Raw genomic sequence first — 20,145 nt, 5'->3', positions numbered from 1 at the left:
TTGATTAAAGCCTTTCTTTGCTGCAAACCCTACTGTCTCAGAGTATTGGTCTATTGCTAAACAGTGGACACGTGAACCTGATAGTGTTAAAATAGAATAGAAGCTATTTATAGGATCGATCCATGCATGTGAGTCTATTTCTGGACACCATTTTCTCTTCTATTCTTCTGCGTGTTTATCCTTTAACCAGCATCACGAGATCCTTTACTCACTGTAGCTTTTTTTAAGTCTTAAAATTTGGTAATGTGAGTTGTTCAACTTCTGTTATCTTTTGAAGAATTGTTTAGCTATTTTAGCCCCTTTACCTTTCCATATGACTTTAGAATCAGCATGTTCATACGTGCAAAACATTGTGCTTGGTTATTCACTAGAACTGGGACACATTCATAGATGAATCTGGGGAGAACTGATATGTAATAGTATTAAATTTTTCAGTACATGAACATTATATATCCTTTGATTTAGTAAGATCATACGGTCTTACACTAGTTTTTGTGTGATTTTGAGCATACAGATCCTGTATTTTACTAGATTTATAACTAAATATTTTGTATTTCATCCTTCAACTAAAAATTCAATTTGTTTAATAGACAGAATTTATTAATGCTACCTAATCCTTCTTGAGAGAGCTATGATAGTTTGTGGCTTCAGTAATTTTTTAATTCATTCAAGTTCTTGAATTTATTGACATGGCATTATTCAGAATATTTTTTATTTTTCTTTTAATATATGTAAAAACCGTAACGATGTCATTTCTGTCATTGCTGTTATAAGCAATTTGTGTCATTTTTTTCTGATTTAGTCTCTCTAAAGGTTTCTCAATTATAGAGATCTAAAATAACAAGCTTTTGGTTTCCTTGTTTAAATACATATTTACTTCTTTATTATTTCATCTCTGATCTTTATTGTAGTATTTCTTCTGCTTACTTTGAGATTAATTTTTTCTACTTTTTCTAATATCTAATGGTAGAGGCTAAGGTTATTGAAGTGGAACACCGTCATTTTCTATCCCAGGTATTTAATGACACCAATTTATTTCCTACTGCTCTAGTGCCATTTCACAACTTTTGATATGTAGTATATCAATCAGTGTTTGGCTGGAGTAGGGTGAGTATTCCATAAAAGATTTACTGTGATTTTTGGAGGGAGGTGTGAAGAGAGTATTATTGCCAAAATGTGGATTTTTTTTTTAACTCCACTCTGTATTTTGGCTAAGAGAAGCAGCTTTGGAACTTCTCAAGTCTGTACATCTGTGAGACTCCAAGGATTACTTGTTTTAATTTTTTTTAAGTCTAAGTTTGTTATGGGTCAACTTAGTTCTTTCAAGGCTTATTTTTAAGCTTTTAAAAAGCTGGTTTAGGGAGGCTAGAACTGTGTCCCAGTTCTAGCCTCTCGGTAAACCCCAGAGATAATTTGTTCAGAATATTAAGCTGCTTCTGATGTCTCCACTAAATGACCTAGATGTTCAAATGAGTCTTTCTACTCTGATTGATTTCATTTAAATATCTCCCCATGTTGTGTGTGCTTTGGGAATCCTTTACTTTTTTGTTCTCTGGTAGTGTTCTTCAGCTGATAGGTATCCTTGGTCCATTCTTGCGGAGTTTTACTCAACTCTCCAGAGTGTCAATATTCAGCCAAATAATCTAGGGAGTTGCTGTGGAAATTTGTAGAGCCCTTTCACTCCACAGTTTCTTCTTTTCTCACTCTGTTTCCTGCAGATTCTAGTGACCTCATCTTCTTTGGGAACACTGAGTTTTGTTTCTTCTACTCAGCAAGTGTGTCATTTTCTGCTTGAATTCTCCTTTTCCGTGCTGCTGTTTGGAAAATTTCTCCCAGCATAAAGTCACTTTGATGATGGAACTCATCTCATTGTGACCTTTTCTCTGAAACTAGTTGCTCCCTGCTTTCCAATGTCTGAAAATGTTACTTTCATCTATTTGGTTCCATTTCCTTATTTTTGGCTAGAACTCTGTTTTACTTGATTATTCTTGCCTGGCCTTTTACCTTTTTAAATTGTCTCTACTGTTTGTTTTCTGTTTGATTTCTGCTCGTATTTGGATTTGTTTCAAAATTTATACTCATGCTGGATTTTGTCTGCTTTCTTTGTTATAATTTATTATAAATAATAATTTATTTTCAGTTTTATTCTTTTCTTTTATAGCTACATAATGATAAATTTCCCTCTGAGGACTCCTTGAGTGTCATCTCACCAAGTTTTATTTAATATGTTTTTATTATCATTCAATTCAAAATATTTAATGTTTCCTCTTCTGATTCTCTCCTTACCCATGAGTTATTTATAAATGAAGCTGAGTTCTGGGAAGCAACCTAGGAACCGACAGTAATTTCTATCATCAGTTTACAGAGGCAGTAACTTCCACTCTTTCAAGTTAAGTTCTACATAATTTGAGGAATCATCATTTTGGCCTTTCAAGATAAATAAATCTGTTCCTCATCTTCTTTGAACTCCACATGTCCATTTACTTTGAAGCACACAATAAGAATGACATTTCAAATTCTTGGAGCCAAAGGCTATGACAATTATTTTGGCAGATTTTCTAAGATCATCACGGGATCTCATATACTCCAATTGGCTAAATGAGATTTGGAATTGCCAGAAGATCTAAAATAGGCAAGATTAAAAAGTCCTAAGAAATAATACTCATTATCTATTGAGTTCTGACATGCTATAGAATTCCAAATCCATTAGACAAACAGACTTCCAATAATTTCTTAGAAATAATTGTAAGTGTCTTAAACAGAGCCTTGTTTTAAAAAGTGATGAAGAGTCTTGATGTAATGTCTTCGGCAAAGCTGAACTTACTTTCCTTGACTTAAGTATTTGAATGCTTATGATTATCCAGGTTTTCAGTTACAAATGACTCATTATTTTTTATATTTACATATTATTTAAATTCTTATAAAAGGTTATTGAACATACGCTTATCTTTTTCTCATTCTCTTCCCTTTTAGAAACGTGTTCCAAATCAAGTATAGATATTGAGAATGGGTTTATTTCTGAATCTCAGTATACATATGCCTTAAATAAAAAAGTAAAATATCAATGCAAACTAGGATATGTAACAGCAGACGGTGAAACATCAGGATCAATTACATGTGGGAAAAATGGATGGTCAGCTCAACCCACATGCATTAGTGAGTAATTTATTATGTTTGTATTGATTATCCAGATGATACAAAAAGTTTACTAACTTTAGTCTTTTTGTGGGGGCTGATATAATTTCATTTGAAAAGAAAAGAAAAAAACCTACAGGAACAAAGCAAACATCAATTTTTTTTCCTTTTCACATTAATTACTCAAATATTAGTCTGTCTTTCCATTCAGGCTTTTCTTACTCTAAAGCATTCTGTGTTACAGAAACAAGTTAGGGAGCTTTATGTGTATTCTGGTTTAAATTGATTTTGCTTTAGCTGAGAGCTTTATGACTGTTATATATATATCTGTTTTATATGATTAGCCTTTTACATCAAAGTCTTTACTCCTAGATGTAAAAGTAATGTTTTTATTGAAGATATGGATGCATAGTGCATAATATCAAAATAATTTAAACTCTATAATTTGTAGATTTGACACTGTAGGATATGTCTAATACTGAATATCTTCCCTCTTAGAAATTTTTCATAAATATTTAGGTAGTAGAGAGACAAAATATTCCTAGATGGTACCAATTTCCGCTCTATTGCATGATTTCCCTACCACACTATCTAGATATTTATGAAGATTTCCCTGCCACACTATCCAGATATTTACGAAAATTTTCTAGGAACAATTGGCTCAATTTGTCTTATTTTTTGCAAAACCACTCAGTAATATATATATATATATGTGTGTGTGTGTGTGTATACATATATATATCTATATATAGAGAGATATATATACACATATGGATATATATGTATATGTGTGTATACATATATATGTATGCATATATGTATATATGTATATGTATATGTGTGTATATATCTATATATAGAGATATATATATACATTTAGATATATATGTATATCTGTGTATACATATATATGTATGTATATATGTATATATATACATGTATATATGTATATGTATATGTGTGTATATATATCTCTATGTATAGAGATATATATACATATAGCTATATATACATTTTATATATATATATATAGAGAGAGAGAGACAGAGAGAGAGAGAGAGAGAGAGAGATGGAGTCTTGCTCTGTCGTCATCCAGGCTGGAGTGCAGTGGCATGATCTTGGCTCACTGCAACCTCCATTTTCATGTTCAAGCGATTCTCCTAGCTCGGCCTCCTGGATAGCTGGGATTACAGGCACCCGCCATCATGCCCGCCTAATTTTTGTATTTTTAGTTGAGACAGGGTTTTGCCATGTTAGCCAGGCTGGTCTCGAACTCCTAATCTCAAATGATCCTCCTGCCTCTCAGTAATATATTTGAAGTAATATTTAATATACTCATGTTAAGTGAAGTGAATATTTAAGATATTCATGTATACTGTTTTCATTTTTTTAATGTCTGTGCTTAATATGAGGTCTAGTTTACAAAAAATGTTAGTCCTCATAAAAAAGCTCATTTTATACTAAATTTTTATTAATTATTCTTTTTAAGATTTTCTTATTATTAAAGAGAAAATGTCTTGTATAACATAGGAATTCATCTTTTCAATCATTTTTTTCCTTTTTACATATGTCTCAACTACGAATTAGTCTGGACTCTTAATTTACAAAATTCTTTTATGATTTTCTTTAAAAAAGTAATGTACACCTGTAGTGGCCTGTTTTATTACTAGCATTGTCATAAATGCTTTAGTATAAATGAATTAAGAAAAATGTTTTTAAAATATATTTTGGGGCTTAAGCAATGAAAAAAATGTTGTGTAGAAACATAGACTTTCACTTTTGGCAACTATTTTATGACAATAAATTCTCACCAGTCATAGATTATTTTTGTACAGTACTTATTTATTAGTATATCTAATCAATAAAGCTGTTTCTTCTTAGAATGGGAAATACTCAGATTGTTTATTAGATGATATTAGAAATGACATTCTAAATTTTTTATGCACTAGAATCTTGTGATATGCCAGTATTTATGAATGCCAGAGCTAAAAATGACATCACATGGTTTAAGCTGAATGACATATTGGACTATGAATGCCATGATGGTTATGAAAGCACAAATGGAAGCACCACTGGTTCCATAGTGTGTGGTTACAATGGTTGGTCTGATTTACCCATATGTTATGGTAAGTACTAGTTGTTCAGAAATTCATTTTCAAAATGAAAATAAATCTGTGTTCCAATTTTAAAAATTTGAATTATGTAGAGGAATTGTTAAGGAATGTTGATTAAAATCAAGGTATCTCCTGATTTGACACCGGGGAAAAGAAGGGAGTTTTGAAAATATCTCTAAAATGCTGCATTAAATTAATATTACCTTCCAGATTTGTGATTATAGTATAATTGCTTTTGTTACCCTAAATAAAAGATTCCAAATTATTTAGAACCTAGCACTCATTACCAAAATTATAGTTGGTTACAACTTCCTCAGCTAATTTGTTTTTTTACTTTCTACTTTACATCTTCTATCTTGTGTGTTAATTTCTGTACTTTCTGAGTGTAGTTCTTTATTTTCTAAATTTGACAAGTTCTGAAGACCATTACATGAATCTCATTTATGTTTCCCAATCAGCCATCTATTTTTCAGGGTTAGAAGAAGAATGGACTCTCTGGGAAAACAAGTATATGCAGAGTGTTCCAAGGCAAAGAAAAATATGTGCAAAGCTGTAAAAACAAAACAATATATTTCAAGGTGGTAAAGCAGAGTCTAGCCTGCTGAGGCTAGATGGGAGGCAAGGAAACAATTATCCAGATCAGCTCAGGGCATCATATCATTTGGATTCATTTTATGACTAATGAAAACCCATAAAAGAGTTTTAAGAAAAGGAATGGTATAATTTGATTTCTAGTTTTGTTGGATTGTTTTCCTGGATGCTGTACTTGTTGTAGGCAAGAGGCGACACAATGAGTCCAGGTAGGGTGAGAAAGTGTGGGGACTGAGAGAGATTGATGATAGGGGAGGTGCAGAGCAGAAAGCTGATTTGGAAAACATTTTGGTGATGAAAAGTACAGGTGATGTTACTAAATGCTGGGTGTGAAAAAGAGTGAGATCAAGGGACTGACATGTTTGTTTTTAATTGTTTTCTCACAAGTATGTAGGTAAATGGCAATACCATTTTGTAAAATGATACTGACTGGATAGAAAGCATTTTGAGAGGGCTGTTGCAACTTTTGACTTGGACACATTATAATTGAGTCACCAATGGAAAATCAAAACTGGTTATGTGAACTGCGGAGTTGGATATGCATCTAGAGAGGAGATATGCATTTCGGAGTATCATCATATAAATGATGACACTAAATTGGATAAGAATACCGAATGAAAAGAGCAAAGAGCTCAAGATGAAGCCCTGAAACATTACCACATTTACATATAAGACAAAAGAGGAACAGATAGTAAAGAAAATGGGGAAAAAAGGAGGACCCAGAGAAACAGGAGAAAAAATCTAGAATGTTGCCATAGACATAAAAATAAGGAAATTATTAATGAAAAGGGAGTGTAACAGATTGCTTAATAAGTCATCCTGTCTGAATTCTAATTCCACTACTTGCTAGGCATGTATCTTTGGTCAACACAGCAAGTCTATTTGAAGCTTTGTTGACTCTTTCTTGCTGGTAAAATGTCACAATATTTACAAACAGTTCTAATATTTCAAAGGATCATGTTGGTTAGCAGACTAAAATATTTATAAATGTTTATTGCCATAGTGCCTTATATAATAAAGTCAAAGAAGTTGTAATTTAATTACCTTCTTATCATTATCAAAGTGACAAATATTTCTAATTTAGTTACTATGTTCTGTTCAGAAATTGTGATGGATTAGGTAAGGTACAGGCCAGTGACAAGTGTAACAAAAATGGTTTTTAATAGAGTAGAAGAGACAGACCCTACATAGAATCTGCCAATAAAAATAATGAGCAAGACATTCAATACAGACTGTGGACATAAGTCTTTCAAGATTCTGGCTTTGAATCAAATAGGAAGATCAGAATATTGCTTGAGGAAAGTTGTGCACTGAAGGGAGAATTTAAAAAAAAAAAGATGTAAGACACCAGAGCAGATACAGCAAAAGGGGAGCTGCAAAGGCTGAACACATGACTTACATAGTTGCCCTGAGAAAATGCGAGGGGAAGGGATTCACAGCTACTGTGGAGGTATTGTGCTTTGGTGGCAACAGGACTGCTTACAACCTTGTGACAGGTGACAACAGGTCTGCTTACAACTTTGTGACAGGAGATGGGAAGGAAAATAAGCAGTAACGTTGGAAAATGGTAGAAGCTGATGGATTCTGTTTTGAAGTATGAGACATGGTCATCTGAGATTGAATAGTGTGTGGGCGAAGGAGGAGGAAGAGTACTAGGTAGAACAGAAACGTTTTGAAATAGTCGCAGCTGAGAAAGAGAATGAGTACATTGTAGATGAAAAGCAGTGTCAAAGGTCCAGTTAAATTTGACTCATTCCAGCTGTTGTAAACACCTATCATAGGACAGGAGAAAATGGTGAAAACACAAGCACAGGTCTACCTATCCAGAGATTTTATTCTAATATAAGAGAGTGGAAAACAAAAAAGAAATAAGCCAAATATCCAAGTAATAAAAATATTTTAAATATATTTTATGGATCACTGTGTTCAGAGAAATAGAAAATCCAATAATTGAGATAGAAAATAGGAGGGAAGGAACTGGAGATCTGTTTCACATAGGAAGTCATCTATGCAAAGAATGGTTGAAAGTCATTCATTACAGTGAGAAGGGTATGTGCAACAGCTGAGGCAGCAAAGAACTTGACCTTTTTAATAAAATTCAAAGATCATAAAATCTGAATCCTGGATTTAGTGGAGGAGAGAGACATTTGATAACATTGGAAGAGTAGGCATGGACCATAAAGAGTTTGAGTTTTGTTGTAATTGAAAGGGGAAGACTTAATTTAAGAGAATCATAAATTTCTTTTCTGTGATGATAGGTAAATTTAGGTTTTATGAAGCCAGAAGCTTTTACAATTTTGAGGGGTCTTCTTCAAAAAAGAACACAAAATTGTGAATAGATTACTTCAATAGTCTTTCCAATCACCAGACATGAAATGAAAACCGGAAGGAGAGAAAGTTGGAGTGGCGGACATAGCAGCAGAAGCTGATGTAGAAAATGTCTTTCTATTGCAAATTGTACAAAGACTTAGGATCATTTGAACACAAAACTAGGAATTTGCTAGTATAATACAGGCCTCCAAACATTAAACGAAGAAATACCAGCTTAGTATTCTTTTCAAATATTCTTCTCTCAGCCATGTAACAGAAAACTGCATGCGGATTGACAGATATCTGAGTATATTTCAAGTGTCCTAGGAGGTCTCTTCTTTGTGGAAAGTTTTCCACGGAATTCTTATTACAGAGCACATAAGCTAAATAAGGAGTATGTATCTCAGAGTTAAAAATTCATATTAACATTTCACATATCTAGTACTAGGACTCAGGGTTTTGAGTTTTAGATGAAGAAAAGTATTTCTAATTCATGGAGTGTCCATTCACATTCTTCTCTAAATCACGTTTAGTAAGTTATTACCTTTATATAAATACAGCATTTGAATAATACCCAATAATCAAGATCTTAAGTTTTCTTTTTAAAATAATGCTTTTCACAGTATTACTACAGAGAGAATTTATATAAAATTAGCACAAAATATGTAAACAAACACACATACAAAAAAAAAAAGAATTGCTATGTAGAAGATTGGTATAGACTTTTAGGAGAGAAATCTCAGTGATTCTCATTCAAGTGTGATTTTCTCAATCTGCAAAACTCGTTAAAACAAACACAAAAGCAAATTTCTGTAGTTATTATTTTATGACATTACTTTTAAGAATAATTTTAAATCTAATTTTTTAGTTGTATTTTAATAATTGAGGTTATGATGTAATTTTTTTTTTTTTTTTTTTTTGGGACAGAGTCTCGCTCTGTCGCCCAGGCTGGAGTGCAGTGGCGCAATCTGGGCTCACTGCAAGCTCCGCCTCCCAGGTCCACGCCATTCTCCTGCCTCAGCCTCTCTGAGTAGCTGGGACTACAGGCGCCTGCCACCACGCCCGGCTAATTTTTTGTATTTTTAGTAGAGACGGGGTTTCACCGTGGTCTCTATCTCCTGACCTCATGATCCGCCCGCCTCGGCCTCCCAAACTGCTGGGATTACAAGCGTGAGCCACCGCGCCTGGCCGGTTATGATGTTCTTTTTAGTTTGATTCTAATTAGTGAATTCTAGCTTGTACTTTTCTAAATTAGCAAGAAAGGAGGATTCTGTATAAGAAAAATAATATTTTGGATAATATTTAGTAATGTTGCTGATTTTTAAAAATTATAAACATATAAGAGAGAATTTTACACATTTCTTATTTGAATCAGAATAATTATCAAATTTATTAAACATTGATATAAATAGTACATATAACAAAAATTGTTATGTTAACATAAATATTCAGGATACCTAGAATTTGCCTTTCCATGTGACCTTGAAAATATATCTTGGTTTGTTTTCTTTATTTGTAATATATTAATTATGTGTTTTTTATATTTTTTCTAACTTAACATATATTAGAAATGCTATTTTGGGTTCTTTTTCCTTGATTACATTAAACAAAAATACCAATTTTAATTAATTTCTTAGTGCATACATCTTCACTGATAAATCTTTGATGAGAATTTACCTTTTTGTGATGTATATGTCAGTCATCAAGAATTATAAACATGATGAAACTGGAAATCATTTGAGGTTGTTTAGTTTCAGTTAAATAAAGTTATCCTTGACTCTGCAATGACAGATATTATATCATCATTATTCTCGGGATCCTCCCCAGTTCTATTATAAATTTAACTTCTTAAGATATTTCCATGGTGTTTTATGATGTGTTCTTTTATTTTTAAAATTTTAATTTCTATGTTTTATACGTTTAGACGGTCCAAATGCAGTTTTGTTGCATGGATATATTGCATAGCGGTGAAGTTTGTACTTTTAGTGTATTCATCACCCAAATAGTGAACATTGCACCCATTAGGTAATTTCTTATTCCTCACCCTCCTGCTATCCTGCCACATTTCTGAGTCTCCAATGTCTATTACTCAGCACTCTCTGTCCTTATGTACACATTATTTAGCTCTCACTTATAAGTGACAATACGTGGGATTTTACTTTCTGAATCTGAATTATTTCACCTAAAATAATGGCCTCTAATTTTATACATGTTGCTTCTGAAGGCCTGATTTTATTCTTTTTTTCTTTTTTTTTTTTTTTTTTTTTTGGCTGAGTAGTATTCTATGGCATATAGCTATACCACATATTCTTTATCCAATCATCTGTTGGTGGACAATTAGTTTGATTCCATATTATTGCTACTGTGAGTAGTGAGGCTATAAACATATGAGTCTGAGTATCATTTTGATATAATAATTGATTTCCTTTGGGTAGATACACAGTAGTGGGATTGTTGGATGAAATGGTAGTTCTGTTTTTAGTTCTTTGGGAAATGTCCATTCTGTTTTCCATAGAGGTTGTACTAATTTACATTCCCACCAACAGCGTATAAGCATTCTTCTTTCTCCTCGCTGTCACCAACATTTATTATTTTTTGACTATTTGACAGTGGCCACTGTGTCTAATGTAAGATGATAACTCATTTTTTTAATTCACATTTCTCTGATGATTAGTGATATTGAGTTTTTTTCATATTTCTTGGTCATTTTCGTGTCTTCTCTTGCAAAATGTCTCTTCATATCCTTTGTCCACTTTTTCATGGGATTATTATTATTATTTTTTTCTTGTTGAGTTGTTTCAGTTCTTTGTAGATTCTGGATATTAGTCCTTTTTCAGATTCATAGTTTGCAAATATTTTCTTCCATTCTGAGTTTGTCTGTTTACTCTGTTTATTATTTCGTTTGCTGTGCAGAAGATTTTTAGTTTAATTCAAAATCACCTAGAAGTAGGTCATTTAATTTTCATGTATATGGATAGTTTTGAAAACTCTTTATGATGTTGATTTATAGTTATATTTCACCATGTTCTGATAAGATACTTGATATTATTTCTAAGCTTTAAAATTTTGGGGACTTGCTTTGCTGCTGTAGCCTAGCATATGGTCTATTTTGGAGAATGTTCCATGCACAGGTGAGAAAAACATATATTCTGAGGTTGTTGGGCGGAAGGTCGTTAAAATGTCTGTTAGGTCCATTTGTTCTAGAGTCCAATTTAAGTATAAGGTTTCTTTGTTTATTTTTTTGTCCCGGCAATCTGTCTAATACAGTCATTGGGGGTGTGGAGGTTGCTCGCCTCATTATATTGCTGTTTATCTTTCTACTTAGCTCTAGTAGTATTTCATTTATGAATCTGAGTGCTGAGGTTTTGAGTGCGTATGTATTTAGAACTTTTATATCTTCTTGCTTCCTTTATCATTATATAATGAACTTTTTTGTCTTTTTTTCTCTTGTTGATTTAAAGTCTTTTTTATATATAAATATAACTATACCAAATGTTTTTTGTTTCTATTGTTCAAAATATCTGTCTCCATACCTTTACCATGAGTTTTTATAGGTTTCTCTAAGTTAGGTGGGTTTCTTGTGAGCAGCATGTGGTTGGTTTCTGTTTTCCAAATTTGGTCCACAAATCTACATCTTTTAAGTGGAACATTTAATCTATTTATGTTAAAAGTTAATATTGTCATGTGAGGTTTTATTCTTGTCATGTTAGTTGTTACCTAGCTGGTTTGTAGTCTTAACTGTGTAATTTTTTAATAAGACCTGTGAGTTTTGTACTTTTGCATGTCTTTATGATGGTGAGTATTGACCATCTATATCCATGTTCAGGACTCCCTGGACCATTTCTTGTGGGGTGAATTCCTAAAGTGGATTTCTAGTGGTGATGAACTCCCTTAGTATTAGCTTGTTTTGGAAAGACTTTATATATTCTTCATTTATGAAGTTTAGTTTAGCAAAATACAAAATATATCTCTAATATATGTTTTTTCAATAAATATGAAATAATCTTTCTTTAAGAACTCTGAAAATAGGACACCAATATCTTCTGGCTTGTAGTTTCTGCTGAGAAGTCCACTGTTAGTCTTATGAGATTTCCTTTATACTTGATTAGATGCTTTTCTCTTGCTGATTTTATAATTTTTCCCGTTCACATTGACTTTAGATAGCCTGATGACTATACGTTTGTAGAAGTTCATCTCGCAATGCATCTTCCTGGTGTTATCTGATCCTCTTGTATAGGGATGTCTATATCTCTAGCAAGAGGGCAAGAGGAGATAAATTTTCCTGAAAAAGGTTTTTTTAGCTTTTTCTTCTCCCTCAAGAATATCTGTAACTCTTAAGTTTTCTCATTTTTTAGAACGTCATTTTTCTCAAAACCTTTGCTCATTAAGAAAAGTTATTTGCTCTTTATTTTTGACTGACAGGGTTAATTGGAAAGATCTGTCTTCATGCTCTCAGAGAGCAAGTTTTTCTGCTTAATATAGTCTGTAATTAAATCTTTCAACTGTATTTTGTAATTCTTCAATGAATTTTTCATTTCCATAAGTTCTATTTGTTTCTTAAAAATATTTTTAGTACATTTTTCATTCATATCCTGAGTTTTTTTCTAATTTCTTTGTGTTGCTTTTCAACTTTCTCTTGGACTCCATTTAGCTACTTTAAAATAAATATTTTAAATTCTTTGGTATTTCAAAGATTTTATTTTGGTTAGGACTTATTGCTGAAGAGTTAGTGTGATCCTTTGCGAGTGTTGTAATACGCTGTTTTAAATCATACTTCCAGAAATGTTTCAGTGGTTTCTTCTCATCCAGATGAACTATCTCTTCTTATTTTTGAGTCCAGTTTCCAACAGACAGGATTTTTTTTTCCCCTTTGAGAATATAACTATGATGTATGTTGTATAGGGCTATTCGATTTAGGTTCTGGGTTCTTTCAGTGGTAAAGACTCTGAGTACATTGGTTAGAGATAACTTTTGTATGATGGCTTTCTTGCTGGTTGTAGTAGTTATGTACTGGGTATATGACGAGGCTTACTGCCTCCTGAAGGACTGGTATGGAGGACTTCGCAGAAAACTAACCTTGTTCTCCTGCAACATGCCCTAGTGTCCGCATTTTGCACTGGGCTGTGCAGTTCAACATTCAGGACAGTAGGTGGCGCGGACAGTTAAGAGCCAGCTGCAGGGGAAGCAGATGAGCATATGCTTGTCATTGTTTATGGGAGAAACTCTCTGTTGCCCCAGGGAATGGACTGATCTGTGAAAGGTACAGTGGTCTGAGGAGCTGGGGACAAAGCGGGGTAGATCTGTACCACTAAGCTCACCCTTGGTTGCTCCAAGGATGAGCACAAGCAGCAGCCCTGACAGGCGTGTCAGAGGAAGACCCTGGGGAGATACCCCTAGCTTGTCTTTCTTGCAAGCCTGGCTTCATTGGGCACATCACCAGTGGAGATGTAGCCACCCCTAATACCCCTAGAATGTCTGTCCTCTGGTGTGTCTGCACCAGTCTCCTTTGCGAGTGACCACAGCTATGAACACAGAATTGGGCGCATGGGACATGTTCCCCTCTCTACATCCGTGCCCAAGCACTGGGACCACTGGGCTCCTGGGAAGGATCTATACTCCTCCCTTGCAGAGCCAAACACCGCGTCTGTGTGTCTGCCGGAAGTGGTGTAGTCATTTTCAGCCCACAAGCAGGTTGCTCTTGCACACAGGAAAGTGAATGCTACAGTCTTCTTTGCCACAAGGGCTGTCCCTTTGTTGCACTTTCCATTAGGAATAGCCTCCCTGGTGGTTAAACTGTTGGCAATGCTGTAACTCCTTTGGGTCCAGCCAGCTATGGGTGACTGCCACATCCAAGCAGGTGCCAGGGAGTATTTGTGCGGCTCTGGTGTTATGGGGGCAGATGGCTGAGGTTCCTGGGCATGAAACCTACCACTGCAGCTCAGGCCCAAGGGGAAGGCAGATGACCCTATTCAACTAGTAGTTTGGTGTAATGCCCTCAAGAAGTTCCCAAATCTCCACTCACACCAGTGTGTGTGTTCACGAAGGCAGAAGAGCTCTCTGATGGCTTGGATCTACACGGTGAGCTGCAGGGAGCCCAAAAAACTCCAACCTATGCTTTCTGTGAGGTCCCACAGGGTCCTAGTCAACCTTTGCCAGGCTCTTGCTTCTATCTTTTTCCGTGCTTTGGCTTCTCTATGACGCTCCTGCACCCTCTCTTAAATATTTTTCAAGTTATGATCATTTACCTGTAACTTTGGTTCTTCTTTCTGAGGAGAACTGGTGTCCAAACTCCTTAGTCAGTCATCTTGTTTTTAAAAAGCCCCAATTCTGGTCTATATGCACTTTTAAAATTGTAAATTAGTCTTTTTTAGTATGAGAGAGTAATTTCATGTTTTGAGTAAAAAAAGTAATATTAAATTTCATAAATGTCAGTGATTAAAACTAGATTCATTTTAAATAAGTTGCATTTACAAATTAATTTTTAGAACAGATCTATTTCAATACCATAACATTTATAATAAAGTTCCATTTCAATTTAGACAGCATCTAAAACGTAACATGTAGCATTCTTTAGAGGGAAAAGGATTTATCTGATGCCCCTCTGTATGACCCAGTATCAACCTCGCTTTATTGTGGCACATGTAAAATTAACTTTGGCAATGATTAATTATATATTCTCATGAAATTATTTTACCTTTTTTAAGAAAGAGAATGCGAACTTCCTAAAATAGATGTACACTTAGTTCCTGATCGCAAGAAAGACCAGTATAAAGTTGGAGAGGTGTTGAAATTCTCCTGCAAACCAGGATTTACAATAGTTGGACCTAATTCCATTCAGTGCTACCACTTTGGATTGTCTCCTGACCTCCCAATATGTAAAGGTGAATGCTTATCTTACAATTGCTGAAATAAGAATTAGAACTTTAAATACCAACTTTTTTTTCTTAATTTTGTTTGGGCTTCCATTGCCTGTAATCTAATGAATTAAGTCAAAGATTTGCCTGTGAAGGATATGTATTGGGTACTGAATACCTGAGATTCAGTTACTTAAGTTAATCTCCATTGTTTCTTGAACGATGTACTGGAAGTATTCCTAGACACACAGGTGTTGTCGGTCTTAGTCTACTTTAGGTTTATGTTTCTCTAAAGGAATAACTGAGTCTGGATGATTTATGAAAATGTTTTATTTGGCTCACTATACTCATGACTACAAAATTCAAGATCAGGCATCTGCATTCAGTGAGAGCCACAGAATACTAGTAGAGAGGGAAGAGGAGCCAGTGTGTCCAGAGAACACATGATGAGAGAGGAAGCAAGAGAGAGAGCAGGGTAGTGACAGGCTCTTTTTAAGAAACAGCTCTTGCAGGAGCTAATAGAGTGAGAACTCTCCCTGAGTGGGGGCATTCATCTATTCATGAGAGATCCGTACCCATGACCCAAACATCTTCCATTAGGCCCCACCTGAAACACTGGCGATGAAGTTTCAACATGGGGTTGGAGGTGACAAACATTTAAACCATAGTAGTGGCTGACAATGGAGGGATTTCTTTGTTAACTTTCATTTTGCTTGAAATGTCAACATCCATTCTGGACATTTTATATAGTGTGGGCTGTAACTTAAGTTTCACCGAGTGTGTCTAAACAATATTTAAGCAGCTTATATTCAATTCAGTTGCTTGTATTGATTAGTCAAACTTAAAGTATGTTGATCAAATGCTTGCCTCAGTTATGATATTTTTCCAAAATGTTATGATAAAATGTTTCCATGAAATGTAAAAATTAACATGATTTTCATAACCACATTTGCTAATTGGTTTTCTTGCATCTTTAAGATATCTAGAAGTCTGAGCATATTTTAACATTTTAATATACCTTCAATGTGACAATTTAGTATAAGTAATACAATATGAACACCATTCTTGATTGTTTAGGATGCTATAATAAGTTACATAAAGAAGAATACATGAATAAAAGAAGAAAATCTTTCCATTTTACTGAATCTTTATATTGTAAAACAGACAATTTAACCATTATTTACATAGTATTTCTACTATAGAGCAAGTACAATCATGTGGTCCACCTCCTGAACTCCTCAATGGGGATGTTAAGGAAAAAAGAAAAGAAGAATATGGACACAGTGAAGTGGTGGAATATTATTGTAATCCTAGATTTCTAATGAAGGGACCTAATAAAATTCAATGTGTCGATGGAGAGTGGACAACTTTGCCAGTGTGTATTGGTAATGTATAAAATATTAATATTTAAACTTGTGAAAACTTTTGTATTTTGTATCTAAAACACAAAAATCATGTTTTCACAATAAACTTTTTTTGTAAAATTTACATAGTGGAGGAGAGTACCTGTGGAGATATACCTGAACTTGAACATGGCTATGCCCAGTTTTCTTCCCCTCCTTATTACTATGGAGATTCAGTGGAATTCAATTGCTCAGAATCATTTACAATGATTGGGCACAGATCAATTACGTGTATTCATGGAGTATGGACCCAACTTCCTCAGTGTGTGGGTGAGAATACCCTTCTTAAGTCAACATTTAACAAAGTTTAATGTTTTTATTGTAAAAACAATAATTGCAAGTATATTTTTGAAATTTACAGATATGCCTCAAAATGTCCAGTCTTCAATATAATGAGACCAATCTTTTGCATATTGTTTATAATTCAGTATGTGTCTAGAGAGAAAAAAGAAAGCTAGCAATATAATTTTATGAATCTTTCTTCATCTGATATCAGTATTCTTTATATTTAAAAGTGTGAAGCAACATTTTACTTATAAAATTGTCATGTGAGGCCAGGGTGTTTGCTCACACCTATAACCCCAACACTTCAGGAGGCCAAGGCAAGAAGATTTCTTGAGGCCGGGAGCTAGACACTAGTGTGGGCAATATAGCAAAAGCCCATCTCTATAAAAAAAATTTTGTAATTAGTTAAGGTGTGGTGGTGCATGCCTGTAATCCAGCTATTTGGGAGGCTGAGGAGGGATGATTGCTTAAGGCCAGGAATTCGAGATTGCAGTGAGCTCTATTGTGCATTCCAGCCTGGGCAACAGAGTAAGACTCTTTCTTTAAAAAATAAAAATATTAAAAAATTGTCATATGATTAAATATGAGTACTATTTACTGAGAAATTATGAGTGTTTTATATAAAATATAAATATTATTGTTGTTATATGGTATTCCTTTTTAGGTACTGAGAAGCAGAGAAGCAAAGAAACAAAGTTGACAAAGTACCTACTTACTACTCTCCCATAGGATTCTTTTCTCTCTTAAAGCTTCCAAAAGTGATAATTTTTCAGTTCGTTCCATATCAGCCAAAATAAGTGAATGTGCTGCAGGGTTGGTGGGCCACAGGCCCTCTACATCGTGGTATAGCTGAGTGACATGAGGTAGTCAGGGACTGAGTCAGGACGTACATGTCATTGATGGACTTCACACTGTAAGTCTCATGTCTTGATCAGCAAGAAGGCAAGGTGATTTACTTAGGGTGTGACTTGAGATTTACAATCTTTAAAATCATTTTGCCTCTTTGATGACTAACCGGGAGGATCTTGGGGACCCTCATTCGCTTTTCTCTAAAACTGAGTTATTTCCTAAAGTTTTCCTGGGTCCTGAATTCTAAGAGTCCTAATGTCCCATCATATTCATTCATCCAATGAAATATCCAATGATATTTTGTATTTCCCAAAGAACAAAATGTCTTATGATAGATATCTCTAACATTTCAGCGACAGAATACAGGGCTTATATTTTGACATAATGGCATTTTGATGCAATGTGATCAGGAATAACTTGGTTGGTGAAATTTATAATGATGTCATAATTTTACCATGCTAATACTATTTACTTTATAACTATTTTTATGTAATAGTTGGTTTCTTATAATTTGAATTTTCATAAAAATATATTTATTTTATAGCAATAGATAAACTTAAGAAGTGCAAATCATCAAATTTAATTATAATTGAAGGAAATTTTATAAACAAGAAAGAATTCGATCATAATTCTAACATAAGATACAGATGTAGAGGAAAAGAAGAACACATACAGGCAGTCTGCATAAATGGAAGATGGGATCCGGAAGTGACCTGCTCAAGTAAGCTCTTATTTTGTTTTCAGAAATGTATTCTATTTCTCATTTGGAAAAGTAATAGGTATGTGTGTCTTTTAAAAATTTTAGCTATTTATTATTACAAATGCTCCTGAATAAGGCAGGTAAATTAGAAACTAATGAAAACACTGTTCCTAATATTAACTGTGCCATGTGAATTAGTTACCTTTAGTATAAACACACACACACACACACACAAACACACACACATACACATAAACCAGGCACCACATGTCATCATTACTGTTGGAGGACCAGTGCTTCTCATTCCTTTTCTTGTCAACAAATGTTCCTGTGCCTATACCTCTGTCTATGCCAATAACTACTATGTATCTGTTTGTATATGTCTGCATGCATGTATGTATGTATCTATATCTATTTCTGTTGATTCATTTATTTAATCTATCTCTGTCTATTCATCTATCTGTTCATTTACCTAATCATCTATGTATCTATTAATTTATTGTTTATCTATCTTGAAAAGTTAGTCATATTGACACATACAGTTTCACTTGAATAGTGTAGGGTTTATTCCAGTCTTCTCACATTTTATATCTGTATTTTGCTATCCAATTGTGGGTTTTCCTTGCCTCACTAGCTTCAATATTTTTACCAATGTCTGCCAGTCTAGGATATACAGAAAGTATTGACAACCAATACAAAAACTAATCTGCTATCAACATTTCAATATGTTTAGAGTCCTTAAAGAAGCAAATAATATATATATATATATATGCAGTGAAGTGTACATGTTCTACAGTTTTTTCTTGAAGTTTTATAGTTTTAGCAATTCTATATAGATTTATTAAAATGATCGTATAGTTATTGTCCTTTCTGTTAATGTGATGCATCACCTTTACTAATTTGCCTGTGTTAAACGACCTTTACATTCCTTGGATTAAACCCATTTGATCATAGCGAATGACCTTTTTAATGTGCTGTAGGATTTGTTTTCCTAGTATAATGTTGAGGGATTTTGTACCTATGTTTATCAGGGGATTTTGCCTGTAGTTTTCTTTTTGCGTTGTGCCCTTGTCTGGTTTTGGTTCCAGGGTAATGTTGGGCCACTAGAATGAGTTAGAAAAATGATCTTCTCTTCAAATTTTTGGAGTCGTTTTAGAAGAATCGGTATTAGTTCTTTTTAAAATGTTGTTGTAATTCAGCAATGAAGCCATCAGGTCTTGGAGTTTCTTTGATGGGAAACATTTTATTACTGACTTAATCTCTTTCCTCGTGATTACTCTGTTCAGATTTTCTATTTCCTCTGAATTAATCTTAGTAGGCTGTGTGTGTCTAGAAATTTATCCATTTCTTCTAGGTTGTCCAATTTGTTGGCAAATAATTGCTAATAATTTTCTCTCATTCTTTACATTTTTGTGATATCAGTTGTAATGTCACGTTTTTCATCTCCGATTGTGTGTTTCTTTAAGCCATATCTCTCTTTTTTAGTTATTCTGGTTAAAGCTTTGTCAATCTTTGATTATCTAAAAAAAAACTATTTTCATTGATATTTTGTACTGCTTTGGGGGCTCTATTTTACTTACTTTTACTCTGATCTTTATGATTTCTATCCTTCTACTAATTTTGGAATTGACTAGTTTGTTCATGTTTTTCTGTTTCTTTGAGGGGTACTACTAGACTGTTTATTTGAGTTCTTTCCGCTTTCTTGATATAGGCAATTATTCCTAAAAACATCCATCTTAGAACTACTTTTGCTGCATCCCATAAGTTTTGCTAGGTTTTGTTTCCATTCTCCTTTTCTCAAAATATTTTAAAATTTATTTAAAATGTTTTGACCCTATTATTGTTTCAGAGCATATTGTCTAATTTTCACCTAATTTAAAATTTTCCATAGTTCCTCCTATTAT

The 20,145-nt window shown here is 33.8% G+C and overlaps 1 protein-coding gene across 1 annotated transcript in view; it reads left to right on the top strand.

Moving 5' to 3' along the window:
- The window catches only part of CFH (complement factor H), a 94,229-nt gene that overhangs the window by 56,939 nt on the left and 17,145 nt on the right, over window positions 1–20,145 (top strand). Inside the window, exons 10-15 of the mRNA XM_003264501.4 lie at window positions 2,974–3,156; window positions 5,085–5,261; window positions 14,855–15,031; window positions 16,207–16,389; window positions 16,498–16,677; window positions 18,086–18,262. Of these exons, the coding sequence (XP_003264549.1) occupies window positions 2,974–3,156; window positions 5,085–5,261; window positions 14,855–15,031; window positions 16,207–16,389; window positions 16,498–16,677; window positions 18,086–18,262 (1,077 nt within the window). The remainder of the gene's footprint in view (window positions 1–2,973; window positions 3,157–5,084; window positions 5,262–14,854; window positions 15,032–16,206; window positions 16,390–16,497; window positions 16,678–18,085; window positions 18,263–20,145) is intronic.

Source organism: Nomascus leucogenys, chromosome 9 (genome assembly GCF_006542625.1).
Source record: "Nomascus leucogenys isolate Asia chromosome 9, Asia_NLE_v1, whole genome shotgun sequence".
Lineage (NCBI taxonomy): Eukaryota > Metazoa > Chordata > Mammalia > Primates > Hylobatidae > Nomascus > Nomascus leucogenys.
Note: the sequence above shows the minus strand (reverse complement) of the source record. Positions and strands in the feature narration are given on the sequence as shown.